This window comes from Podarcis erhardii, assembly GCF_964252035.2.
Source record: "Podarcis erhardii genome assembly, chromosome: 9".
NCBI lineage: Eukaryota > Metazoa > Chordata > Lepidosauria > Squamata > Lacertidae > Podarcis > Podarcis erhardii.
Genome location: NC_138512.1, coordinates 71,293,271 through 71,318,469, shown reverse-complemented (window position 1 = coordinate 71,318,469; position 25,199 = coordinate 71,293,271). Strand labels below are relative to the sequence as shown.

The 25,199-nt window shown below is 46.0% G+C and overlaps 1 protein-coding gene and 1 long non-coding RNA gene across 9 annotated transcripts in view; one reads left to right on the top strand and one right to left on the bottom strand.

Annotated features, from left to right (window-relative positions):
• Positions 1–15,869, top strand: part of LOC309350459 — a 61,396-nt gene extending 45,527 nt beyond the window's left edge. For both annotated transcript variants that reach the window (XR_014160396.1, XR_014160397.1), the window contains one exon: positions 14,379–15,869. This is a non-coding gene — a long non-coding RNA (uncharacterized lncRNA). The remainder of the gene's footprint in view (positions 1–14,378) is intronic.
• The window catches only part of SLC4A4 (solute carrier family 4 member 4), a 195,245-nt gene that overhangs the window by 128,378 nt on the left and 41,668 nt on the right, over positions 1–25,199 (bottom strand). For 3 of the 7 annotated variants that reach the window (XM_081876689.1, XM_081876688.1, XM_081876691.1), the window contains exons 1-2: positions 19,649–20,449; positions 3,108–3,278 (exon numbers count right to left, since the gene is read on the bottom strand). In XM_081876689.1, coding sequence (XP_081732815.1) covers positions 3,108–3,278; positions 19,649–19,826 — 349 coding nt within the window. In that variant the 5' untranslated portion in view covers positions 19,827–20,449. Of the gene's footprint in view, positions 1–3,107; positions 3,279–19,648; positions 20,451–25,199 lie in introns of those variants that run through there. The other 4 variants (XM_081876690.1, XM_081876692.1, XM_081876687.1 and 1 more) reach the window with 3 other exon arrangements.

The window sequence follows — 25,199 nt, the reverse complement described above, 5'->3', positions numbered from 1 at the left end:
TTCTCATTGTTCATCCAAGTCACACTTACAAGAGCAATTTACTTGGTCACCCTTTTTAGTGGGCGTTCATTCATGATTATTTGTGACCAGCGCTATTTTTCTAGAAAAAATAGGTGCCGGAACTGACCATGAACGCTTCCGTTGCTCTCTTATCAGGGCAATGGAGAGGTGCTGGGACTGAGTTCTGTTGCGTTCCAGCTGAAAAAAAGGCCCTGTTTGTATCCTTGATGGCGACAGGGAGGTCATACGACAGCCTGCTTTAAATACTGTTTGCACCTGCAAAAGTTTTGGGGTGGACATACTGCTTCTCTTCCAAATGGCGCACGTCCCATAGCTTCCTGGTGAAATATTGTAACTTTTTATAGCACAAATCTTCCAGGGGTGGTTGAGTTGGCTGCTGGCCCCTCTTTTGTTTTGCAAGAGTGCCCACCCAGACAGCAATAATGCAATAACACTGGAGAAGCATCCCAGAACAACTAATGAAGAGGAATGACAGTGTGGAGGAGCCCTGAATCCTTTGCATTAGACGCAGCTAGAACCCAAGCAAAGTGAATTTAAAATACTCCTCTACAGATCTGTCATCTTGTGGGGATCTTAATTGTATTTTACTTCAGATTCCTGAAAGAATTCCAGTTATGTTACAGAAGTCTTTTTGCTCCTAAGCAACCGCTGCAAGTGCAGGAAAAATTTTATTTGCATTGACTTTGCTTTCAAGCAGATAATTTTCTCGTTCGCTTTATCCTCCAAGTAAAGGCATAATAATGGGCAACGGTGATAAAAACAAACCCTCAAGCCCCTTCTAGACAAGGGCTGCGTGTCACTTCTGTAGATGTGATCTAGGGACTCTGAAAGCCTTTGGTGAAATCTGCATCTAGGTTCCCAGTCAGAACTGTAACTCGGGAGATTTTTCATCACTTGTTAAATCAGCACTGGCTGAAGCCAGTCTTGAGCAAATCAGTCTTATGCAAGCCTGATGCACACCAACATCCATCCCATCTCCCCTTAATCTTGTGAACTAGCAGCCCCTGCTAGTCTATTCTTGGAACTCTTAAGGAACGAGACAGTTGTACTGAAATCTTTCAGACTGCACAGTAATAACAGTGCCAGGTGGAGAGGAGGGATTTCAGTTACTTTTTCCTTACAGCAAGGACAACTATCCAAACCTATGTAGGGTTATGAGGGAACCACATCCCACCGGTAAGTACCCAGGAGACTGCAGCTTATTCACAGTTGATAGGAGATGGAAAATGCTGGCCTCTAAGCCCAAAGTGGGGTGGAGAATCCAAGGCCACCTGCTCACATTGCCTCCTAGAAGTTTGATTAAGAGCCAATTAGGAACGTGGAGTAATTATCGCTCCCTGTGCTGGGTTGGTGCCTCTGATCTAGTCCATAACCCAGTTTCAAACTACAGCAAGTTAAAATGCCTCTAGGACGCTCCCACCCAACACACAAACATGGACAACTGCTCCTACTTGTATGTAAGAAAGATGCATTTATTCAAGCAAGTGACAGTATAAGCCCAGCAGCAGACAATGAAGCTCAGGAACCCCAATTCAGGAGTTCAGAAACAAGGCAACAAGTTCAGAACAAGACAGAAGCAATGAAGATGTCCTAACAAGTTTCCACACCCTGCCTGCCAAGCTTTCAAAGAGGAGGCATGGAATGCTCACACAAGAGACTTGCTCGCCTTGCGGGAAGTATCAGGATTGCTGTGCATGGGCTCTGTTGGTGTGGGTGGGTCTGCTCACATCTGCGAATTAGGTGCCTGGGTTCTGGGCAATAAGGCTGCACCAGCTCCTGTTCAGTCACAGCTGCCTCCTGCCTCCCCCTTGGCTGCTCACATCCCTCCCTAGCCTCCAATGAGGCTCTCTACTCCATGGGAAGGTTGAGAAGGAACCAGGATCCCTGCTCCCCCATTCCAAAGCAGCTGAGCAAAATGGGGAGATCCCCCTGCATTCAACCCCCCACCCCATTTCTTCTTCCTGCTCCTCCTGCATTAGAGGCCTGCCAACCCCAGCCCTGTGGAGGTTTTGTGACACCAGGTGGACATAAAAGCTGGCTGGTGTTTGTCTTCAGCATCTGGTATTCTGGATGTGGCACTGCTTCTATACACCTAGCTATTGGGGCTACTAGGCACTGATCGGTCATGCTCTCTGTGAATTTGCATAAAATGCTAGCACCAGCCATTCCATCAGGCTGCAGCAGATGGAGAAAAAGAAAGCCAAGTCAACATGAGAAGCAAGATCCATTGGGATCCTCCCTCAGTTGTTACCTGGAAGTAGCCATGCCATAAATCTGCTGCAGAGGAAGAATAGAGAAGGAGAGCCACTCCACTGACCCAGCTGAGAGACTAGTAATTTTTGGCTGTTTCTCTCTGAGGTGAGAATACCCCGTGCACTCAATACAGTCATACCTTGGTTTTCGAACAGAATGCGTTCCAGAAGTCCATTTGACTTCCGAAATGTTAGGAAACTAAGGCCCGGCTTCCGATTGGCTACAGGAGTGTCCTGCAGCCAATCGGAAGCCGGGACAGGCATTTGGCTTCCAAAGCAAAGATTTAAAACCGGAACACCTACTTCCGGGTTTGCAACATTTGAGTTCCAACAAACTAAGCTGTTCGAAAACTAAGGTACGACTGTATCCTAAATGAAAGGATACTTCAAGAAGTTCCCCCAAACAACATTTATCTAGCTCAGAGACACTGAAAGACATATCTGTACCCTGCAAAATTGTGTAAGGAGAAAGACTATGAAGCCATGATCCGTGGAAGGAAGATAACACTGAACCTTCAATCTTTGCCATCACAATCTTAGCCCTTTTGACTCACAAACCTCGACTGTTACCAAAATAAAATAAAATTCCAAAGTGCACAAACACCCAAAATGTTCAATCAAATCATTTCAATCAATTCTGAAGGCAAATCAAGTTTTACACATCTTGCAAACACCTGGTCTAAGGTGTGTGGGGTTTCGCAAGGACTCAAAGCATTTTTCATTGCATAATTCTGTTGGCCCACATGTTTTCAGTTATACACCTCCCATAAAGAGCCCCCCCCCTTTTGTACCGTGGTTCCCTGAGAAAGATTGCAAAAAGTGCCCATTACTCACTGAGTGGCTTGAGGATGCTGCTGCTTGTCTCGTCGGCATTTTCAACATCAGATTTGTCCGAGTTTTCAGAGATTTTCTCCTTTTCTTTCTTCTCCTTGGGCTTTCTTCTGTGGCGCCTCCGCCTTCGGTAACTCTTAGGCACGTGAACCCCAATGTAGACTGTATGATGACCTAGGACGCATAAACATGTTGCTTTTTAATAATCTTCAGATTGCTTTGAAAAGCAGCAATATATCTCAGCCATGTAATCAGCGCAAAGCAGTATCATTCTTAGGCACAGAACAACAAAGAGGTTGCGTATCATTCTCAGCATTCCTTGCCTGCACAAACCAGCCATGGGGAATGGAGAAGTGGGGAAGAATCATAAAACTGCAGAATTGCAGTGGATCCCAAAGGTCATCTAGCCAAACCCCCCACAATCTCAGCTAAAGAATCCCTGGAAGATGGCCATACAATCTCTGCTTAGGTAAAGGTAAAGGGACCCCTGACCATTAGGTCCAGTCGTGGCCGACTCTGGGGTTGTGGCGCTCATCTCGCTTTATTGGCCAAGGGAGCCAGCGTACAGCTTCCAGGTCATGTGGCCAGCATGACTAAGCTGCTTCTGGCGAACCAGAGCAGTGCACAGAAACGCCATTTACCTTCCCGACAGAGCTGTACCTATTTATCTACTTGCACTTTGACGTGCTTTCAAACTGCTAGGTTGGCAGAAGCAGGGACCGAGCAACGGGAGCTCACCCGTCACGGGGATTCGAACCGCCGACTTTCTGATCGACAAATCCTAGGCTCTGTGGTTTAACCCACAGCGCCACCCGCGTCCCTTCAATCTCTGCTTAAAAACTGCCAATGAAGGACGGTACACCACCTTCCAAGGCAGTCCATTCCACCGTGAAACAGCTCTTACTAGTAGAAGGTTCTCTCTAACGTTTATCTGTCCTTATTTTGTAATTTGAATCCATGATGCATGATGGCATCATGTCAGACACACAGTGGAAAGAGAACTTGGCCCAAGGCTGCCATTTTCACCATCAGCTCCACATCCAACATCACACTTGTTATGCCCCAGTTTTGAAAGAGCCTAGCTTTCACAGCAACTTAAAACACTGCACATTGCTAGCCTTTAGAAATTTATTTTTACGTGCCTATCCCCATGATTGTTGGGTACATGCTGACCATAAGAAGAACACTTGGAAACATCTCTTGAAAGGTGCCCCACTTCCTACAATGAATTTGTCATGTGCAAGAAATTTGACTTGGGGGGTGTAGCATTCTCATACCCACCCACCCCAAAAAACCCATGTGCCAAAAGTCAAACCTTGCACACAGCTCCACATACAGGGTTTCCCAGCAGGCAACATGCATAGAGATGGCCATGAGAATGGATCCATCAGCAATTTTTCCCCCTGTTTTTGCCTTCGCATTTCAAGCTTCCTTCTAAACTCATGAGGACTAGAACTTGTTTTATCTCAAAGAAATGACAACACAGGACCTGATTATCAAGAATATTTAAAATGTTGCCGGACCACACAGGGGTATGGATGTTGTTAATACAGGAAATAAAGAAGAAGCGCTCCAGTTTTAAAAATGAATGTGCATTCAGAGATTTATTTATGATTTGTTTGATGCATCATTATCCCAGTCTTCAGCCAAAAGGAGCACACACAAAACCACACAAAAATGTCAGCAATGGTCCCTCCCTAGGTGAGGGAAATGCTGAAAGCATTTTAGTGTCATAAAGCAAAACACCTATAAAAAAATTAGTCAGATGTTTGCTCCATAATCTGATGACCCATCATACTGTGAATCTGCTTGCCTTAATTTCACATAGAACGCAAATATGAAGTATCTTTGATGTGGCCAGATAATCCTGGTTTTACCCACTCGTTTCTCAAGGCTTTAGGGCGGAGAACTGCAGATAAACAAACATACACCGGCAGTGATGGAAATGTGTTTATCTGAAGGTGTGCATCTCATAAACTCAAGCAGCAGCTGGATATCTCTAAGAGGCATCAGCCGCTTTCCTTCAAACCCAAATCGCTTTGGTTACTGGGCTCAGAGTGACTAGAAACAATCATATATACCAACTCTCATGGCCTGGCTGAGTCAAAGTAATTTATTTATTGATTGCATTGCATTGCATTGCATTGCATTGCATTGCATTGCATTGCATTGCATTGCATTGCATTGCATTGCATTGCATTGCATTGCATTGATATCCCTTCTTATCCAAGGAGCTCAAGGTGGTGTTCATAATTCTTCTCCTCCTCATTTAATCCCCACTTACCCCTGTGAGGTAAGTTAAGCAAAGAGGCAGAGAGTATAGCCCCCAAGATTACCCATTGAGCTTCATGGCAAGTGAGTATTCGAACCCCAGTCTCCCAGGTCATAGTCTGGGCACACTGGTTCTGTGACGATGGAGAAGGGTGGTTCGTCAAGGATCTTGGGGAAGGTTCTCCAAGTGGGGGAATCTCCTCAACCTGTTGTTCTGCCCCATCTGTCACAGTGGGAAGGCCTGCTCACCCTGCCTCCCCTCCACAGTGAGCCTATCTCCAGTGTTAAAAAAAACTCAGATATATAAGCTAGGCTCCAAATGGCTCCTTCAACCAAGGTTACAATCACCAAAATGGAATGTCCAGGTGCCAGATGGCTCTAAAGCATTCTTTTTCAAATGGCGGACTGGCTGAGATTGATTCTCAGTTAAACATCTGGCTAGTTCAGATGACAACCTTAAGCTAGGTTAAGAACTCTGAGAACTTAAAGAAGACAAGTCACTTGATCTAGGGACAGTCCACCTATGTCCATCAGATGTCAAAGAGATAAACAACTACCTGACATTTAGAAGACATCTGAAGACAGCCCTGTTCAGGGAAGTTTTTAATGTGTGACATTTTAATGTATTTTTAACCTTTGTTGGAAGCCGCCCAGAGTGGCTGGGGAAACCAAGTCAGATGGGCGGGGTACAAATAAATTATTATTATTATTATTATTATTATTATTATTATTATTATTATTATTATTATTATTACAGTGGTACCTTGGATTAAGTACTTAAGTTCCCGAGGTCCGTTCTTAACCTGAGGTACCACTTTAGCTAATGGGGCCTCCCGCTGCCACTGCGCCGCTGCACGATTTCTGTTCTCATCCTGAAGCAAAGTTCTTAACCCGAGGTACTATTTCTGGGTTAGTGGAGTCTGTAACCTGAAGCATATGTAACCCAAGGTACCACTGTAGTAGTTGTAGTAGTAGTAGTAGTAGTAGTAGTAGTATTTATTGGCCTATTCCTACCTATTTTTCTCAACACGGACCATTCCTAACAAAAGAATATTCTTCACAATTGTGAGCAGAGCAGAGCAGTGGGGGGTGGGGGTAAGCGAAGACAAGCTACAACAACTAACTGCTAACCTTCACTGCTCCTGCTCAAGCTGCACAGGAAAAGCATTTCGGTTCCTGAAATCCATTCGGATTGTGCAGATAAAATATAACGAATAGAATTGTACAGGATGTAGTATTAAGTGTGTGAAAACAGTCAAGATCCAATGACACACACACACTCAGGTATGCAACTCAGAGGTGCAGATGTCAGGCACCATCCTAGCACCCAGGCATCTTCAGCTGGTTGCAAGTGGCCGATAAGCAGGTGCAAAATGCGTCTGGCTCCTGGCTAATTTCTAACACAGCCTTCCCCTGACACTACCATGCACCTGTCGCTCAACCCACCCCAGAGTCATCAGACACTGGGTCTAGCACCACCTCTCCAGAGAGGAATGCTCCACTCAGTCCGCCTCCCAAGAAACAGACCCGCCTCCTCCATCACCTAGGTCCTGTAGATGTCAACAGGTGGAGCAGGTTCCGCCTTCTAGGCAGGAGTGCTAGACCGCTTGGTAAGGAACAGAACCACCTGCCATGCCAACCTGAACCCAGCCGACTTATAACGGGGTTGCAAGTTGTGCATCATCATCAGATCAACCTGAATAAACTGGCTCAACTGCCTTCCACCTTTGTGTATCTGTGCCTTGGATTAACCGCCTGTGCTTCGCAATGCTAAACATTAAAGCTTTGGGGGGAAATCAACAACATCCAAGTTCAAATTCTCCAGCAACTTTGAGCCAGACAGCAAAATACACATATCCGGGGGTGGGGGCCATATCCCATATAGGCAACCCCCAATTTATGTGGTGGTTATGTTCCAAGGCACTGTGCGTTTAAGAGAAATCATGTATATTTGAAACACCACTGGAAAAAGCTTGATCGGCTTGAAGCTGGGTGGGATTGTGGCAAGAACCATTTACAGTCTCATTCTCATGGGAAAACTCAAGTTGCATTAGTAAATGGGGGGTGGGGGAGATCTCGTACATAAAGGCTCATTGAAAAATTGTGTCAAGTGTTTCCTGCTGAGGCACTCCTGGGAGGAAAGTCTAGGAGTTTATCTTGATATTGTATACACACGCCAACCATTTCCTCCAAGAAAGTCTCTGATGGGGGCGGGGAGGGGGGAAGCAGAAAACCCATTCTCTCTGTCTGTCTGTTTCTCTTACGCCTAAAGCAATACTGTGATTTTCTCTCTTCTGCAGAATACGGGGAGAGAAGGAAAGTAATGCACACACACAACTTCAGATTCATGCTACCAAAAGCTGCATTGGTGCACATGTGATCGAGGGATTAAAGAGATTGTCTAGTTCTGTTGGCAGCATATTAAAGTATTAGGACTACAGGCTTACTGTGATGTGTTTCTATTATCAAGCTGACCGCGGCATTAAAACAATTCATCAGAGGTAGCAACTGCTGCTCCAACAACCAAAGGACGGCACCAGTTTTCTACTGAATGTGCCTTGCAGATTTGATCCTGCCAACTCTGATTTTCAATGGCACGTAATGCCGCTGTCCTGAGAGGCACCCTGCGCTCATCTTTTCATCCCTAGCTCAATGTCAGGCTTGCCATCAAATGCATCCCTTATTATTTATCCATTGGCATGTTGTAGGTTGAAAGATGCGGGGGAACATATTGAGTCCCCTGCCCCAAGGAGCTTACAATCCAAATTTCAGCAGTTAGGGAAATTAACTAAAGGGCTGACGAGGATGGAGGGATGGGAAGGTAACAGGGGATTGGTGTGTACCAGTGCAATTGCACATGCTTTGGTTTTCTTCTGGGGTGGGAGGGAAGAGCTAAGGTTTCGTGGAAACAATCGGGTCAGGAGTGGGAATAGAAGAGATCTTGTCTGTCGGATGCTCTCTCCAGGGAGACACACCTGGCCCCAAAGGTGTGAGTTTTTAGTTGCCTTTTAATTCACACCTTTGGTAGTCAAGTTGCCTCCTACAGCACTGCTCATCTTTTAGTGTGGTGGGTAGGACTTTTTAATGAGCATTTTATGAAATTTGCATTTTTCATTGTTTCCAAATTTTTGGTTTTCAATTGCTTTTAGTCATTGTATTTCATTCTCTAGAGCTGCTCTGAGACCTTTTCTAACACATAAAGCAAAGGACAGGTGCAATAATTAAAAATGAACAATTACAGTGGTACCTCGGGTTACATACGCTTCAGGTTACAGACTCCACTAACCCAGAAATAGTACCTTGGGTTAAGAACTTTGCTTCAGGATGAGAACAAAATTGTGCAGCAGTGGCGCGGCAGCGGCGGGAGGCCCCATTAGCTAAAGTGGTGCTTCAGGTTAGGAACAGTTTCAGGTTAAGAACGGACCTCCGGAACGAATTAAGTACTTAACGCAAGGTACCACTGTATTGGTTGTTGCTTATGTTTTGTATTTTGTTGCTGCATTTCATGTTATTTTTATTGTTGTATTGTGACCCTAAGCTCTTGTGAGCCACACTGAGCGGCAAAGAGGCACTGGAAAAGTGGGACACAATCTTTTGTATATTATATAAATAATATACTGCATATGAAATAAAAGAAAGGGACAGGTGGAATTACGCAGGTCAACCTGGGATGGGAATTCTGGGCATAGGAACCATAAGCAAAAGGGGGGGAAAGGTCTAGCCCTGGAGAGCAGAAGAATTTGGGGCAGATGAAACACATCAGAGTTGAAGACATGCAAGTCACCGACAAGGACTATATCTTGGCATTTCGAAGGTGGTATTAACATTTTGAAATTCAGGAAGGGTGTAAAATATGGACCAGGCTTTGTCAGATGGCTTTGGTTGATGGGAGCTGTAGTCCCGAACATTCAGTGGGCACGAGGTCAGGATGATTTAGAGCGAAGCACTTGAGCTGAGTATCTGAAGATCCACGACTGGCAGGTGGCTTCCCTAAAAGCTGAGACAGAGAGAAGAGTTGGCTGAGAGGCATGGGAATTAGGTTATGCCAGCCACAAACTGCAGCCAAAAAAACAAAAGCAAAACCTGACAAACTGTGAGAAGTTGCCAAGGTGGGGCCAGAGAGCCCTCTAGCTAAAAAGCTGGAGAGAGAGAGAGCAGCTGGAGAGGAACTGAGAATTCTGTAATCAGCAGCTAGGGCAAACTAATGTTCATTTTCTCTTTTCTGTGCTGGAGGCATCAGGTAAACTCACTGTTTTGGATGTATTCAGGCCTCGGGCCTGGTTTTGAGACCTTCATCACCCTAGTACATACATGTTCAACCCGGTCGACAGGTAGATCCCCTGGTGATCCCCATCGATCGCTGGCTCCTTATTGATCGCAGGTGTAGAAAAACTTTTGAATGATTGTTTCCAGACTCCACCCCCCTTGCTCTGTCCCTCCGCCACGTAAAATGGGCACTTTTTTGTGTTTTCTTACTGCGCTGTTGAATACATTTCGAGTGTTTGTTATTGGCAGAGTTTGAGATGAACAAAGTATTTGATTCTCCTGCAAAAAAGCTCAACAGCTGTGGTATTCCCAAAAGAAGCTCAACAACTTTTGTTTGCCCCCCAAAAGCTGAACAATTGTAAAGGTAAAGATAAAGGGACCCCTGACCATTAGGTCCAGTCATGACTGACTCTGGGGTTACGCACTCATCTCACTCTATAGGCCAAGGGAGCCAGCATTTGTCCGCAGACAGCTTCTGGGACATGTGGCCAGCATGACTAAGTCGCTTCTGGCGAACCAGAGCAGCACACGGAAACGTCGTTTACCTTCCCGCCGGAGAGGTACCTATTTATCTACTTGCACTTTGACATGCTTTCAAACTGCTAGGTTGGCAGGAGCAGGGACCGAGCAACGGGAGCTCACCCCGTCACAGGGATTCGAACCGCCGACCTTCTGATCGGCACAGAGCCACCCGCGTCCCTGAACAATTGTAGTCTCCCCCAAAAAAGCTGAGCAACTCTGTTCTCCCCAAAAGAAGCTCAACAACTCTTTCTTTGTCTCCCCCCAAAAAGCTCAACAATTCTGGTCAATCCTCAATGACAATGGGCAGATCACTTCCAGTTTTTTTTTACACTGGGAGTAGATTGCAGTCTCTTGGGAGTTGGATGGGCCTGCCCTAGTAGATTGCGTCCGGGAGGGGCCATATAGGGGGAGTGTCTCTGTTGGTCCTTTTGGACCCCTTAGAACAGCCTTTCTCAACCTGTGGGTCCCCAGATGTTGTTGAACTACAACTCCCATTACCCCTAGCTAGCAAGGCCAGAACTCGGGGTGATGGGAGTTGTAGTCCAACAACATCTGGGGACCCACAGGTTGAGAACCACTGCCTTAGAAGCTTTCGATCCTTCCAGGTCACCTTGTGAGGATGGAGATGGTTGGGACTGTTGTGCATTGGCTCAAGCCCACCCTTGAAAGGTAGTCTCATGAGGTTGTGCTAGGAAGGGGACTCATGTTTGGTCTCCTTGGTCTACATGATCCCACATGGTTCTTTCTTCTCCCCAGTGACCGTCTAGAGGACAGGGAACCTTTGGCCTTCTAGATATTGGTACTCCAACTCCCACCTGCCCCAGCCAACATGGCTGTCAGGGACTGGCTGGACAAAGAGGAGTGGTGGAAGGCACCAGCCGGGGAACCCCCAAGGGAAACTCCAGAGGAGGAAGGCCCAGAGTCAGGGGATTGGTGGTGGGGCACAGAGGAGAGGTCAGAGGGAGAAGATTGGGAGGAAGGGCCAGATGCTGAAAGGGCAACAGGGTTTAGTGAGTAGAAAGAGCCTGTGATAGGGAAGCAGTTCAAACTCCAAAGCTGAAGCAGTGGAGGGGGCACAAAAGGCTGATGAATAATCAAGGGAGTCCATCCCACCACCCCTGGGTTATATAAAACATATCAGAACCACCAGCTTCCACTAACCCTTTATTTCACAAGTTCTCTAGCTTATCGAGACTGTGAAATCTAAGTGGGGATTCAGCACTTATCGCAAAGTTATAATTAAACCTTTTATGGACGATGAAAAGGATAAGAAGGGGGGGCCACGTCTTATCAAGTATGCGACAGCAGAATAGCCTGATCATTTCTAATCAGGTCTTTGAAATGCAAGTGTCTTCCAAAGGCCAGTGTAATCTTTTATATAAATGACCTCTGAAGACTTTCGTGACATGCAAGAACACGCCAGAAGACTTTGGCTTGCAAGACGGTCTGATACTAAAGGGAGGAGGGGAAGAGAGGGGAAGGTCGGGGGACAGCTTTTCTGACCCACACGACCAGTTTAAACCCTGTGCTCCAAAACAAAACGCACACCTCTCTCACCCCATTTCTTATAAAGACACAGAACTACTTCCCATGTTACGCCCATTTAGCACCAAACTGTGGCTTGCACAAGGCTTGATCTGTAATACATTAATGCTTGTTCTATCCACAGAAGTTCCCAGGTTCAATTCCTGGAATCTCCAGAAAGGGAAAGACTCTGTCTTGAAACCCTGGAGAGCCACTGCCAGCCAGTGTAGACAATACTGAACTAGATGGACCAATATCTGGAAGACCACCCCCATCCCTACAGACCCTCTCGTGTCATGAGATTAGCAGAGGGGGCTCTCCAGGTAGTTCCTTCACTGTTAGAGGCTCAGGGAGGGGAGGCCTGGGAGAGGGCCTTCTCTGTGGCAGCCCCTAACTTGCAGAACTCCCTTCCCACAGAGGTGTGCCTGATGCCTTCGTTGTGCAGCTACCAGATAATACTAAACATATGCCGCTTTTCCCTGATATTTGCCACTTGAGGTTTAGATTTTCAGATTCTCAAACTTTTAAAAAGGTAAAGGTACCCCTGACAGTTAAGTCCAGTTGTGGACGACTCTGGGGTTGCAGAGCTCATCTCGCTCTATAGGCTGAGGGAGTTGGCGTTTGTCCGCAGACAGCTTCCAGGTAATGTGGCCAGCGTGACTAAGCCACTTCTGGCAAACCAGAGCAGTGCACGGAAACACAGTTTACCTTCCCGCCGGAGTGGTACCTATTTATCTACTTGCACTTGAAGTGCTTTGGAACTGCTAGGTGGGCAGGAGCAGGGACTGAACAACAGGCGCTCACCCTGTCACAGGGATTCAAATCGCCGACCTTCTGATCAGCAAGCCCTAGGCTCAGTGGTTTAGACCACAGCGCCACCCGCGTCCCTTCTCAAACTTTTGTTGGCATATATACACAAGATTCGAGCAGGGTTCAATACCAAAAAAAAAAACCAACAAAAAAACACTCATCCCAAAAAACACCACCCACCCCTAAACCCCTATATCTAAAACTTAAGTTAGTGTTGTCACTAACTCATTACACACCTCCATCCTATCCCCAGCCTGAGTAAATGTAAGGAAGTCTACCTTACATAAGTTGAGGTGAATATTTTTAGCACCCACCTTATTTTGTGATTGCAAGTTGTTTAAAACTGCTTCTTAATATTGTGTAGTATTAATAATAATAATAATAATAATAATAATAATAATAATAATACTGAGCTAGTTGGGACTGTGCATAAGGCAGCTTCCTACACTGAGGGAGCTACATGTCAGAGTTGGCCCCTTAAACTGGAAGCTGAGGAGCAACCATTGCGATGTAGTCAAGGCAGAGATAGAAAAGCACTTCTGAGGGGATTGGGGCAGTCCTTTCATTCATCGCTTGTAAACCTGTTGCTAGAGTCGCACTCCCAGGCATCTAATCTGCTTTTCTTCCTTTGCGAGTGTGAGAGGTTAGAGAAGCCATCAGGCTTGCGTTGCCATGATCCCTGCTCTGATCAAGCAAGTGCGACTTGGATCCTACTTTAAAAGGCAAGGTTTTAAAGGTAGGGCTGAAATTTGAAATTGGACCACACTGAATTTTTCTGAGCTTCTATTTAACGCCCCCCCAAAATATATATATATATATATATATATATATATATATATATATATATATATATGGGCTTCCATTACAGGGGGACCACAATAGGGTATGGGGAGGGAGATGCAGAAGCCTATCTTCCAACTCCGGGTGCATTTTCATGGCTTTTGACAGCACCATTTTCTTTTTGCTTTTTTTGTTTATTTTTTGTTAAATTTCTATACCACCCTTCATCTAAGGATCACAGGGCGGTTTGCAACATAACACCACGAAAATACATAACATATTAACAAACAATAACAACAACACACATACAGAGCCTTTTCTGCAGTGGCTCTTTCCCCTGGGGGGCTTACATATCTTTAAGCGCCAAGCAAAGCATTCCTCTTCTCCCAGGCCTTTGACCATGGGTAGGCAAACTAAGGCCCGGGGGCCAGATCCGGCCCAATCGCCTTCTAAATCCGGCCCATGGACGGTCCAGGAATCAGCGTGTTTTTACATGAGTAGAATGTGTCCTTTTATTTAAAATGCATCTCTGGGTTATTTCTGGGGAATAGGAATTTGTTCTTCTTTTTTCCCCAAAATACACTCCGGCCCCCCACAAGGTCTGAGGGACAGTGGACCGGCCCCCTGCTGAAAAAGTTTGCTGACCCCTGCCTTTGACCAATTAAACAATCTATAGCTTGTTAAACTGTGGGGGGTATTGTTTCTGTCTGAAACGATGGTGCGTATTGTCTAATGTTGGACTTACCATTTTTTGTTCCTGACATGTCATGATTATTGCCTGTACCTAAATGTTTTGCAACAGCAGTCTTACTTAACCTGTGATACTGGAACTCTAGAATCCCTAAATGTTTAAAATAAAAACAGGAAATGTAGACAGTAGGAGTTTGGATTTTTAAAAGGAAAGTCGTTTCCATGAAGAAAAGCTTGCTACCGGCTTTCTAAATGCAACGTTTCAGGTCCAGACAGCATGTTCCTGGTCAGCAACTATGATGGCTATTTTGTGAATGAAAATAAGAGGTGGAGGTCAAATGGTCCTTTCTCCCATTCCACCCCAGGCTTGCCTGTTGTCACTTAGTTTCACACAGTTCTCTTGTCCTCCAGAGACAGGATTTGGCCTAGAATCCAGCCCCTAATTACAACACCAGAAAAAGATGGAGGCAGCCCCAACTCCAATATTGCATTCAACATCGTGAATTGGAGCCACAGAGAAATAATAATCCCCTGCAGTTGCTGAGAAGACAAGTAAGATAAACTTATCTCTAAAGCACTCAGTCTGATGAATGCACTATACACACAAAAATTGCTCATAATTTGTGGCTAACTTCCATCTGCGTTAATGGGAGTCATGTTAATCCATTTTCCATCCTGCAGAGTGTTCTAATTAACCCTCCAGACAGAAAATCTGAGCAACTGCTGAACATCTGTCTATTGCAGGTACAAAAAAAAAAAAAAATATGAATGGACAAACCCTCTGGGACCCCCTTCCTGCTTCCTTTAAAATTCCAGTAATTGAGCTGTCAGATGAGAAATCTCGATTTCTCCACTCCCCTATGAAGTCATAGAGGCTGCCACAACTTTCACAGGAATTCACGTTTGCTGAGCCAAAGGGCTTATCTCGAAAGGATAAAGGTGGAGCTCTGAAATGCTTTCCATTTCTTAGGGCAAAAATGTTTTATCTTGTAAAACACATCTGAAGCTCCACCAAGTTCAGGATTTAAGACTTTTTGGCCTCTCAAGGAAGGAATGTACCAAGAAGCCAAGGAGGGGGTAAACTTGCTCCTGCCATGACACCCTCTGTTAAGAACCAGGCCAGGAACCTCTCGGAACACTTTTACTCTAATTCAGTAGGGACCATGTGTGAGGACTAGGACTAAAACCCCTTCGGAAGGCAGGAGCCAACAGTGGGGCATTCAAGTTCAGAAAGGAACAAGCTATCAACAAGGTGGGCTCCAGAGGAAAGTGTTTCTAAGGAAGGATATTTCCAAGCACATTTCAAAGTGTTGTTGCTGACCTTTAAAGCCCTAGATAGCCTCCGCCCTGTAAACCCGAAGGAGTGTCTCCATCACCATCATTCAACGTGGAGTACAGGGTCAGGTTTAAGGTGCTGGTTTTGACCTTTAAAGCCCTTTGCGGCCTAGGACCCTCTCCTGGTATGCCCCGTGGAGGACCTTAAGGTCCATAAATAGCAACACTCTAGAGGTCCCGGCCCTAAGGAAGTCAGATTAGCCTCAACCAGGGCCAGGGCCTTTTCAACACTGGCTCCGGCCTGGTGAAACGCTATGTCTCATGAGACCAGGGCCCTGTGGGATCTGATTTCTTTCTGCAGGGCCTATAAGAGTTGTTTCACCTGGCTTTTGGCTTGGAACCAGCCTGATCCCCTCCCCCTCTTTCCTATTCCTTCTGTGATGGAACCCCTATTTGGGGACTTCCCTGGCTTTTTTTCTGGCCCACGTACGACCAGTCTGGATAGTTGGCCTTGGTGAAGATTTGATGTTTTCTCCCCCCAAACAGTTTTTGATCTGGGTTTCCACTGAAATGAGGCTGCATTTTAATCTTGTTTTTAAGTTGTATTTTAATCAATTGCTTTTATATCTGATGATAGCCACCCTGAGCCCAGTCTTGGCAGGGGAGGACGGGGTATAAATAAAATAAAATAAAATAAACCCTGACACTGAGGTCCTCCTCCAAGGGTCTTCTGCTGGTTCCATCACTGCAAGAAGTAAAGCTACAGGGAACCAGGCAGAGGGCCTCCTCGGTAGTGGCACCCTCCTTATGGAACACCCTCCCATCAGATGACAAGGAGATAACCAATTACATGACTTTCTGAAGACATCTGAAGGCAGCCCTGTATAGGGAAGTCTTTTAACGTGTCATGTTTTATTATATTTGTATACACATTGGAAGCTGCCCAGAGTGGATGGGGCAACCCAGTCAGATGGGGGGGATATAAATAATGAAATTCTTATTATGAAGGAGGATACTCAAGTTTCCAAAATATCGGCACATAGGCGAAAGGACCAGAGAAACAGCATCTTCCGGGCAACCAAGAAGGTACATTTCCTCAAGGAGTAGCAGCCCCTGTGAGGAAAAGCAGTGTGCAGGTGTTCACTTTGGTAGGAACTTCTCACTACCATAAGCTTGGTAGGTGAACAGCAACAATCAGCTGACAGTCGGTGCCCTTGAAGTGTACACATAGGACTTCCCCAAGCATCAGCAATGCTTTGTAGATGTGGCACATAAGGTTTCCCAACCACCAACGATCAGCTGATTGTCAGCATTTGGGATGTGCTGCACGCCCTTCTTTGTCCGTGTGTGGTTGGATTTCAAACCCTGTGAGCAAAAGCAGGTCATTTGACACCACTGTGGTGTTGGGTGGTTGACGGGTGGGTGAGTCTGCCCACCTGTCAAATTTGGCCAAAAGGTGTGTGTGGAAATAAGGATGCAGCCCGGTCCAGTTCCCCACACCTGAATTAAAAGACTGAAGAGGAGCCCCAAAACTGAGGTTTGCTTTCCAGTGGGTTTTATAAATGCTGCTTTGGTGGCACTTAAGGAAAACCAGCCTGTGGTTGATTTGATTGACATCCTATGCCCTTTTAAAATGTGGGGGTTTGGGGGGGGCGATATTAGGTTGTTTTTATTTTGAGTATATATTTTGTGGTTTTATATTTTGGTTTCATTCTGTGAACTACCTTGAGACATCCAGGTATATGGCGGCATATAAATTCAATACATAATAAATAACAATAATGGTTTTGCCTGTTGGGATATAGAGGTGAAATTTCCTCTCTGGAAATTTGTAGCTCTGTGGAGGGAATAGGAGTCCTCCAAAAAAAACTCTCACCACTCTTGGAAAACTGGACCTCCCATGATTCTTTGGAAGAATCCATGTCTGTTTAGAGTGGTATTATAGCGCTTTGGATATGTAATGTGAATGTGACCTCAGTTTGGAAAATTTTGACAGTCAGAGGGACAGTTAGAATGGAACTCGGAGGGAGGTAATGTCAGGAAATACACAGTTAGGATAACATGTAGGAACAGAGTTCGTTGGATGAGGGGAAGATATCGTTTGCAGGGTGTCAGTATTTAGTGTCTGCTTGTTCCAAATTTAATTTAATTCCTTAATTAAACATATATTTCACTTTTAACCATCTGTGTTCTTTCTGGACAGGGCAAGAGCGGGACTGTGTAGGTTGTGGGGAAACTGACTTTCCAGATGTTCTGGACTCATTTGGTGATTAGAAGAAGAAGAGTTTGGATTTGATATCCGGCTTTATCACTACCCAAAGGAGTCTCAAAGTGGCTAACAATCTCCTTTCCCTTCCTCCCTCACAACAAACACTCTGTGAGGTGAGTGTGGCTGAGAGACTTCAGACAAGTGTGACTAGCCCAAGGTCACCCAGCAGCTGCATGTGGAGGAGCAGAGACGCGAACCCAGTTCACCAGATTACAAGTCTACCACTCTTAACCACTACACCACACTGGCTCTCTTAGCTAGGGCTGATGGAGTCTATTTAGCCTGGAAAAGAAGAGATTGAGAGGAGATACGTAACATCTTCAAATATCGCAAGGGCTGTCACATGGAGGGTGGAGCAAGCTTGTTTTCTCCTGCTCTGGAGGGTAAGACCCAAACCAATTGATTCAAGTTACACACAAAAAAGGAGATTTCAACTAAACTTCAGGAAGAACTTTCTGACAGAAATAGCTGTTTGATGGTGGACTCTCCTTCCTTGGAGGTTTTTAAGCAGAGGTTAGGTGGCCATCTGGCATGGATGCTTTAGCTGAGATTCCTGCATTACAAGGTGTTGCAGTAGATGGTCCTCAGGATTCCTTCCAGCTCTGTGATTCAGTGATACATAAAGGAAAGTGCTACTGCTCTCTGCCAAGTGAGTATGTTGCAGGAGGCAGCATCGATGAAAAGTCTGGGCCCAGTGGAGTTGCTGGAGGGGACTCACCTTGGGGTCAACCTAAGGACAGGGTCTTGCAAGGGACCCCACCCACTTTGTCTGTAATTACAAGGCCTCACTCTTCTGGTGCCTTCAGGAAGGCTGCCCAATCTAGCCTTACGCTGTCTCTCAAAGTTGCTATCATAATAAAACGAGGCAATCCCACGAACAGCAGCCTGCATTCCTTAGAGGAAGGACAGGGTGCAAATGTTATCATAATACTGTCAAATCTCATATTTCAGCGTGCATGTTTTGCCAGCGCAGGAAAATGTCGCTCGCAATATATCCCTCGTTCTATCAACCCATTTGGCAAAACAAGTCATTCTACGCATGAAAGTTATTTTTTAAAAAATAAATAAATAAATAAAATTGCTGGCGTGAAAGCAGTTGGTATGAGTATCCACGACAGCAAAGATAATAAATAAATAAATGCATTTATTTTCTAAACGGTGTTACTAGAGATGTTCCCCAAACTCTGACTGCCCACCAGAGTTAGTTTGGCATTGACTCTGGGCTTTTAAATCCATGAGAAACAGTTAATGAAATCAGTTTTAAGGGGCTTTTTTTTTGGCTTTTTTGTTTGTTAAAAAGCAAATGAACACACAACAGGAATATTTTCAGAAACGAAGCCTTCCCAGAAGTTTTTTTTTGGGGGGGGGGATTACTAATTTTTCCCTGCAGGAACGTCATGTGTCCACAAGCCCTCATTGAGCTCATTGGACTGGTTTCCATGCAAATCCAAAGTTTAAGGCTGGCCCATGGAATCTGAAAACGCTACCCCTCTCTCCAGGAGCTTTCAAGAGTCATGCGAAAAATCTACCAACACATGGCACTTAAAAACGTTTTGCAGATTGACAGGTATGCTTCCTTTCCGCCTTTGTGGAAAGGCAAAAGGAAAAACTTCTCTGCCGCTCTGCTCTGTGAAGTTTTAAGTGGGAGGGGACCAGAGAGAAAGCCTTCCGTCATGAAAAGTCGTGTCCTGATCTGAAAGAATCCCTCAGGAAAGAAAAGTGATCCTCTTAGAGAGGCCCCTGCCTCTGCCCCTCCCAAGGCCTCCCTTTCAGAGCCAGCTCTGCCGGCCTCGTTTAGCATCAGGCTCGCTAAACGCCTTGCCGTCTGCATTATCCTTTACGGAGCAGCGATTCGCTAAGCACCGATAAGTATTCCACACATCAAAAGCCAAAACTGCATGAGAACCAAGTATGCATTAACTCGGAAGCGTAGAAAAACCGTGGCACTTAGAAACACCCCGTAGACGTTCTCAAAACAAAACTCTCCATTATTAATGAACACTCCCCATTCATTCCCAAGTGCAGTTCAGCCGGTAAGGAGACTTCCCCATCCCACAATGCCTCTGGATCATGAAAGGGGCAACCTTTGATCCATTCACGAAACCAAGACACAAAGAAACGAGGGACGGTTCCTTACCTTCCACCTCCTCGTCGTCACACACATGCTTCAGGAAAGAGGCCCCTCTGTCCAAGACCGCCTCATCCTCCATCCTGTAGTAGTAGAAAAGGAAGAAAGAGTGTTCAGACTTCTCCTGGAGGGAGCCGCTCGAATTGGCCCAGCTCCTGGGCAGATTCACTTGCAGGCTATTGTTCATGTTACAAGAGAGCAGGGTCGCTTTTCACTCTGGGCTTGCCACTCCTTCATGCAGCTTCCCCCCACAGCGCTCAGCTCCTAATCTCGACGGGGCATCGCAAGATGGGGCAGGTGGGAGAGGGGAAAGGGTGCTTGCAACTAGAAGGCTTTTGTCTTCTCCTTCCTTTTCTTTTTAATTAAAGAGATTCCGCGAAGAGGAAGAGGGGATAGAGCCGCTGGCGGAAGCATTCACGTTTTAAAAAACCCCCACGTAAGGTAGCTGTCCACAGAGAGGCGTGCATCGTCTAGGAAAAGGCGGCGGCAGATGCGTGCAAACCCACAGACGGGGCCGATGCTCCCGCCAGCCCCCTTAATACCAGCAAAGCACACTTCTTCACTGCGAGGCAAAGCTGCGTGTCACATGTTAGCCTTACGGAAATCTGACATCTGAGGATTATCCAGGGACCAGCAAGCTCCAGCAAGTCAGAGCGCCAGGCTCATTTGCATATCTCGGACGGTCACCCACCTATCGTTCTTCTCCAGTTCCCTCCCTCTCAAGCATGTGTATCTTGTTGATTCCATCCGTCCCCTTATCACAAATGAAAACGTTAATGATGCTGCAACAGTTATTCAATTCCATTCATTGATTTATTTTTTCCCCTCCCCCTTTTAACAACAACAACAACAACTGGCTTAAAAGGTTTCCCACAAGAGACACTTCCCGTTCTCTTCCAAGCATGCATGGATAGAAAGAAAGCATGCTTCATGCGTCGGGCAGAATGATTTTACTAGGACACCAAGGTCCAGCACCAACGGCCTTGTGGCGGTTCCCACAATGCGAGAAGTGAAGCTACAAGGACTCAGGCAGAGGGCCTTCTCGGTAGTGGTGCCCTCCCTGTGGAAGGATGTCAAGGAGATGAGCAATTATATATTAGGAGACATCTGAAGGCAGTCCTGTATAGGGAAGCTTTTTAGGGTTTAAGGTTTTACAGTGGTACCTCGGGTTACATACGCTTCAGGTTACAGACTCCACTAACCCAGAAATAGTAGCTCGGGTTAAGAACTTTGCTTCAGGATGAGAACAGAAATCATGCAGCAGTGGCGCACCCCATTAGTGGTGCTTCAGGTTAAGAACAGTTTCAGGTTAAGAACGGACCTCCGGAACAAATTAAGTACTTATCCCGAGGTACCACTGTACTATGTTTGGAAGCTGCCCAGAGTGGCTGGGGCAACCCATTCAGATGTGCGGGATACAAATAAATAAATTGTTGTTGTTGTTGGCAGATTTAATTGATGTTAGGCTAGCAGATGGGCAGAGCAACCCAGAGATGGCCAGTGTGGGGTGATGGTTAAAGTGTTCGGCTAGGACTTGGGTTCAAATCCCCACTCGCCCGCCAAGTGACCTTTGGGCAGGTCATTGCCTCTCAGCCCAGCCTATCTCACAGGGTTGTTGTGGGATTAAATGGGTAGGGGGACGCCACCTGTTGAGCTCCTTGGCTGGGGAAAGGGTGGGATACAATACAATACAATAAATAATAATAAATGAACCATCGTTGCGCTGGGCGGGAATTGTTGATCGACTGGATGGGAGTGTCTCCCTCTACACACTGAATCTGTGGGCAAGTGGCAGGGCCACTGGTGAGGACCAAAGACACCCCCCCCAAAAAAAAATGGAGCTTCCCCAGAACAGGGATTAGGCAGCTCAGAATCCATTGGATTGAAAGCTGGCCCCACTGCCATGACGTGACGGGATCAGACCCGATCTGGGCCTGATTACAATGGCAGCTACAGGATGAAGCAGAGATCTGCCTGCCCCCCATCCCCGGTCATTTTCTGTCCCACAGGGCAGACCGCCACAAAGCACTGCCAGGTTTGTGGGGAACATGGTTAAAATTGCTCTCTAATACAATATAATACCAATATATTGGTGTTTGTATAAGCCCTAATAAACATTTTCTAGATTTTGCACCAAGGGAGGGAGGGGGGAGATTTCGGTGTATTGCTTTAAAAAGGTTATTGAAAATTGCACAGAATAAAGCGAAAATGAAAAGTGCACGAAAAGGAAATGAAACGGAAAGTTATAATAAATCACTATACAGTGGACACTCGGGTTGCGAACATGATCCATACAGGAGGCACGTTCGCAACCTGCAGCTTTCGCAACTCGCAGTGCCACGTCTGCGCATGTGTGGTTTGCAAATTGGCGCTTCTGCACATGTGTGACTGACGAAACCCAGAAGTAAACTGTTCCAGTACATCCGGGTTTTGGCGGGTCCATTACCCGAAAAAATGCAACCTGAAGCATTTGTAAAGGTATGACTGTAAAGGCAAACAACTACAATTTAATATATGCTTATCTAGTGTATAGGTATATAAGTGTTACTAAAAATATGTGGTTATTTACAACCTACTAAGTTTTGTATAGGGACGCGGGTGGCACTGTGAGTTAAACCACAGAGCCTAGGACTTGCCAATCAGAAGGTTGGCAGTTTGAATCCCCACAACGGGGTGAGCTCCATTGCTCGGTCCCTGCTCCTGCCAACCTAGCAGTTTGAAAGCCCGTCAAAGTGCAAGTAGATAAATAGGTACCGCTCCAGCGGGAAGGTAAACGGCATTTCTGTGTGCTGCTCTGGTTCGCCAGAAGTGGCTTAGTCATGCTGGGCCACATGACCTGGAAGCTGTATGCCGGCTCATCTCCCTCAGCCAATAAAGCGAGATGAGCGCCGCAACCCCAGAGTTGGCCACGACTGGACCTAATGGTCAGGGGTCCCTTTACCTTTACTAAGTTTTGTATAAACACATTTCAAATATCATTGTAACTGCCATATGAAGCCCATGTCTGTAAGCAATCCATTCATAAGTTGCAAGCGCTATCATATCTTCAATCTCCTGACTAAAGGGGACCATAGACTCATCTTTCCGGGGCATCGATATCAGTCTTTGGGCTGTAGTAAGTGGGGCTTGGCTAAAGCACCAAGAGAGGAATTCAGCATTGCTCTATTATGCTTGTTCCGTCAGCACTATTCCAAACAATCTCCCCTCGTCTCCCACTGCATACTGTTCTGGGGGTTCTCCCACCCACCCCCAAGACAATTTGCAGGGGTACAAGGAGAAGTGGGGGGGGATGCGGGTGGCGCTGTGGGTAAAACCTCAGTGCCTAGGACTTGCCAATCGCATGGTCAGCGGTTCGAATCCCCGCGGCGGGGTACGCTCCCGTCGTTCAGTCCCAGCGCCAGTTCGAAAGCACCCCCGGGTGCAAGTACATAAATAGGGACCGCTTACTAGTGGGAAGGTAAACGGCGTTTCTGTGTGCTGTGCTGGTGCTGGCTCGCCAGATGCAGCTTGTCATGCTGGCCACGTGACCCGTAAGTGTCTGCGGACAGCGCTGGCTCCCAGCCTCTAGAGTGAGATGAGCGCACAACCCTAGAGTCGGACACGACTGGCCCGTACGGGCAGGGGTACCTTTACCTTTACCTTAAGGAGAAGTGGAGAAAGTCCAAGTGCGGTCGTGGGAAGCGTGCCGGATTCCGCTATCGCATCTGTCCAGCTGAATCCAGGCCAGCTTTATTCCCACTCAATGGGATTTACTTTCGAGTAGATGCGAGTAGGATTGTGCTGCATACTTCTCAAACCCACGGACAGGAGGACTGTTTTGCATATTGCGGGACACTAGGGATCAGCATCTTGAACTCAAGAGGCCAAATCTGGTCCCACACTGCACCCCACAATGGCTAAATGAATGGCAAAAAAAAGGAGCAATGGAGGACAATGGAATTTGCAGCTGCCATTTCAACTTTGCAGAATTGGCAGCAGGTAACTTAGGCCCCATCTCCTCGGTCCTCTTCTCAAAGCTGCGCTCTGGGAAAATGGACAAGATGCTCAAGACAATGGTGGCAGGACATCTCCAGGCATGTCTGGAAAAAGTAGTATATCTAATCTTGTTTCAAGCATCAGCGCTCAAACAGCCTTGGTCACTCTGATGGGTGACCTCAGTCAGGAGAGGGGAAGGGTAGCATGTCCCTGTTGATTCTCCTGGTTCTCTTGGCGGCTGATACTATCAGCCTTCATTTATTATGAAAGTTCTTGCTGTTTGAGGGATTTCCACTGTTTTGGGAGGTTCCTCCGATTGTGTTTGCTGTGTTCTCACTCCATACCTACAGGGCCAACTCTAAAAGGCAGCATTCTGACTTCTGCTCAGTCCCACGGCATTTGTGCTGTGGGATCCCACGAGCGCACACATCATGGCATTAACATCTTCAAGAAGCCACTGGACGAGCTCATCGGGAGATTTTTGCAGGGCTGTGTGCTTATGACATCCAGCTGTATTTCAGCGGGTCAATGGGTTATTTGAATCTGTAGGCTGTAATGGTCTGGGGCTAATTAACTGAGACTGAATCCCAACAAAACAGAGGTTCTGTAGGCAGGTGGGTTCACCTGTCCAATAAAAACCAAACTTTTGAGAAATTAAACCATGATTTGTTTCATCTGTCTGTGGGACAACTCTAACAAACCACAGCTTAGTATTACCGTATTTTTTGCTCCATAAGATGCACCTGACCATAAGACACACCTAGTTTTTAGAGGAGGAAAACAAGAAAAAAAATATTCTGAACGATGTATGATTTTTGTGGTTCATGCTGTGGCCACAGACAAGTGATTTGACGGTGAGTTTGGGGTGACCCAATGCAAATATCCTGGGGATCCACGTGGATCCGTGCTTTGTAACCACGTTTTTGCGCTGTATGTAAATTAAGCTGCTATGTGGGCTCAGGAGACTCTGGACCCAAGTGAAGACAAAAGTATGTACAAATGAATTAGGGTTCTGCTTGCCCGGTGGAACAATCTGCTCTCTCCTTCATCCCATGTGCTGCTCTTGAGTTTCCCCTGACCCTCCAGAGCAGATCTGGGGCAGGCACAGGGAAGGAGAGAGGGGGAATGGTGGTTCTTCAGATGCTATTGCTTTATAGACAAAAGTTTGCAAGCTCTAAATATTTTTCTAACATAGTTTATTAAATGTAGGAATGGATGGACCCGGCTGTATTCAGACCATGTCAGCTTTCTATGTATTCAATTTATAAGCCTGCCCTGTTTCATTTCTATATTAATCTGTGCAAAAGAAAATAATCCACAGGAAAATTTGTATTTAAATAAGCATTTTCTCACAAAATATAAATTTCTAAAAATAAAAAAAAATCCCTCTCAAAATGTGCATTTGTAAGAGGTAATTTATCCTAAAATACACATTTGGATACACTGTTTGAGCCAATAACTGCATTGCAAAATTCAGAGAAGTGCGGAATCCAAACGGTAACTGCATCCTGTTTCACACATTAGCCTGGGAGGTGCTGATCAAGAAATCTGCAAAGAACAAATTGATCGATCACTCCCAATTAAA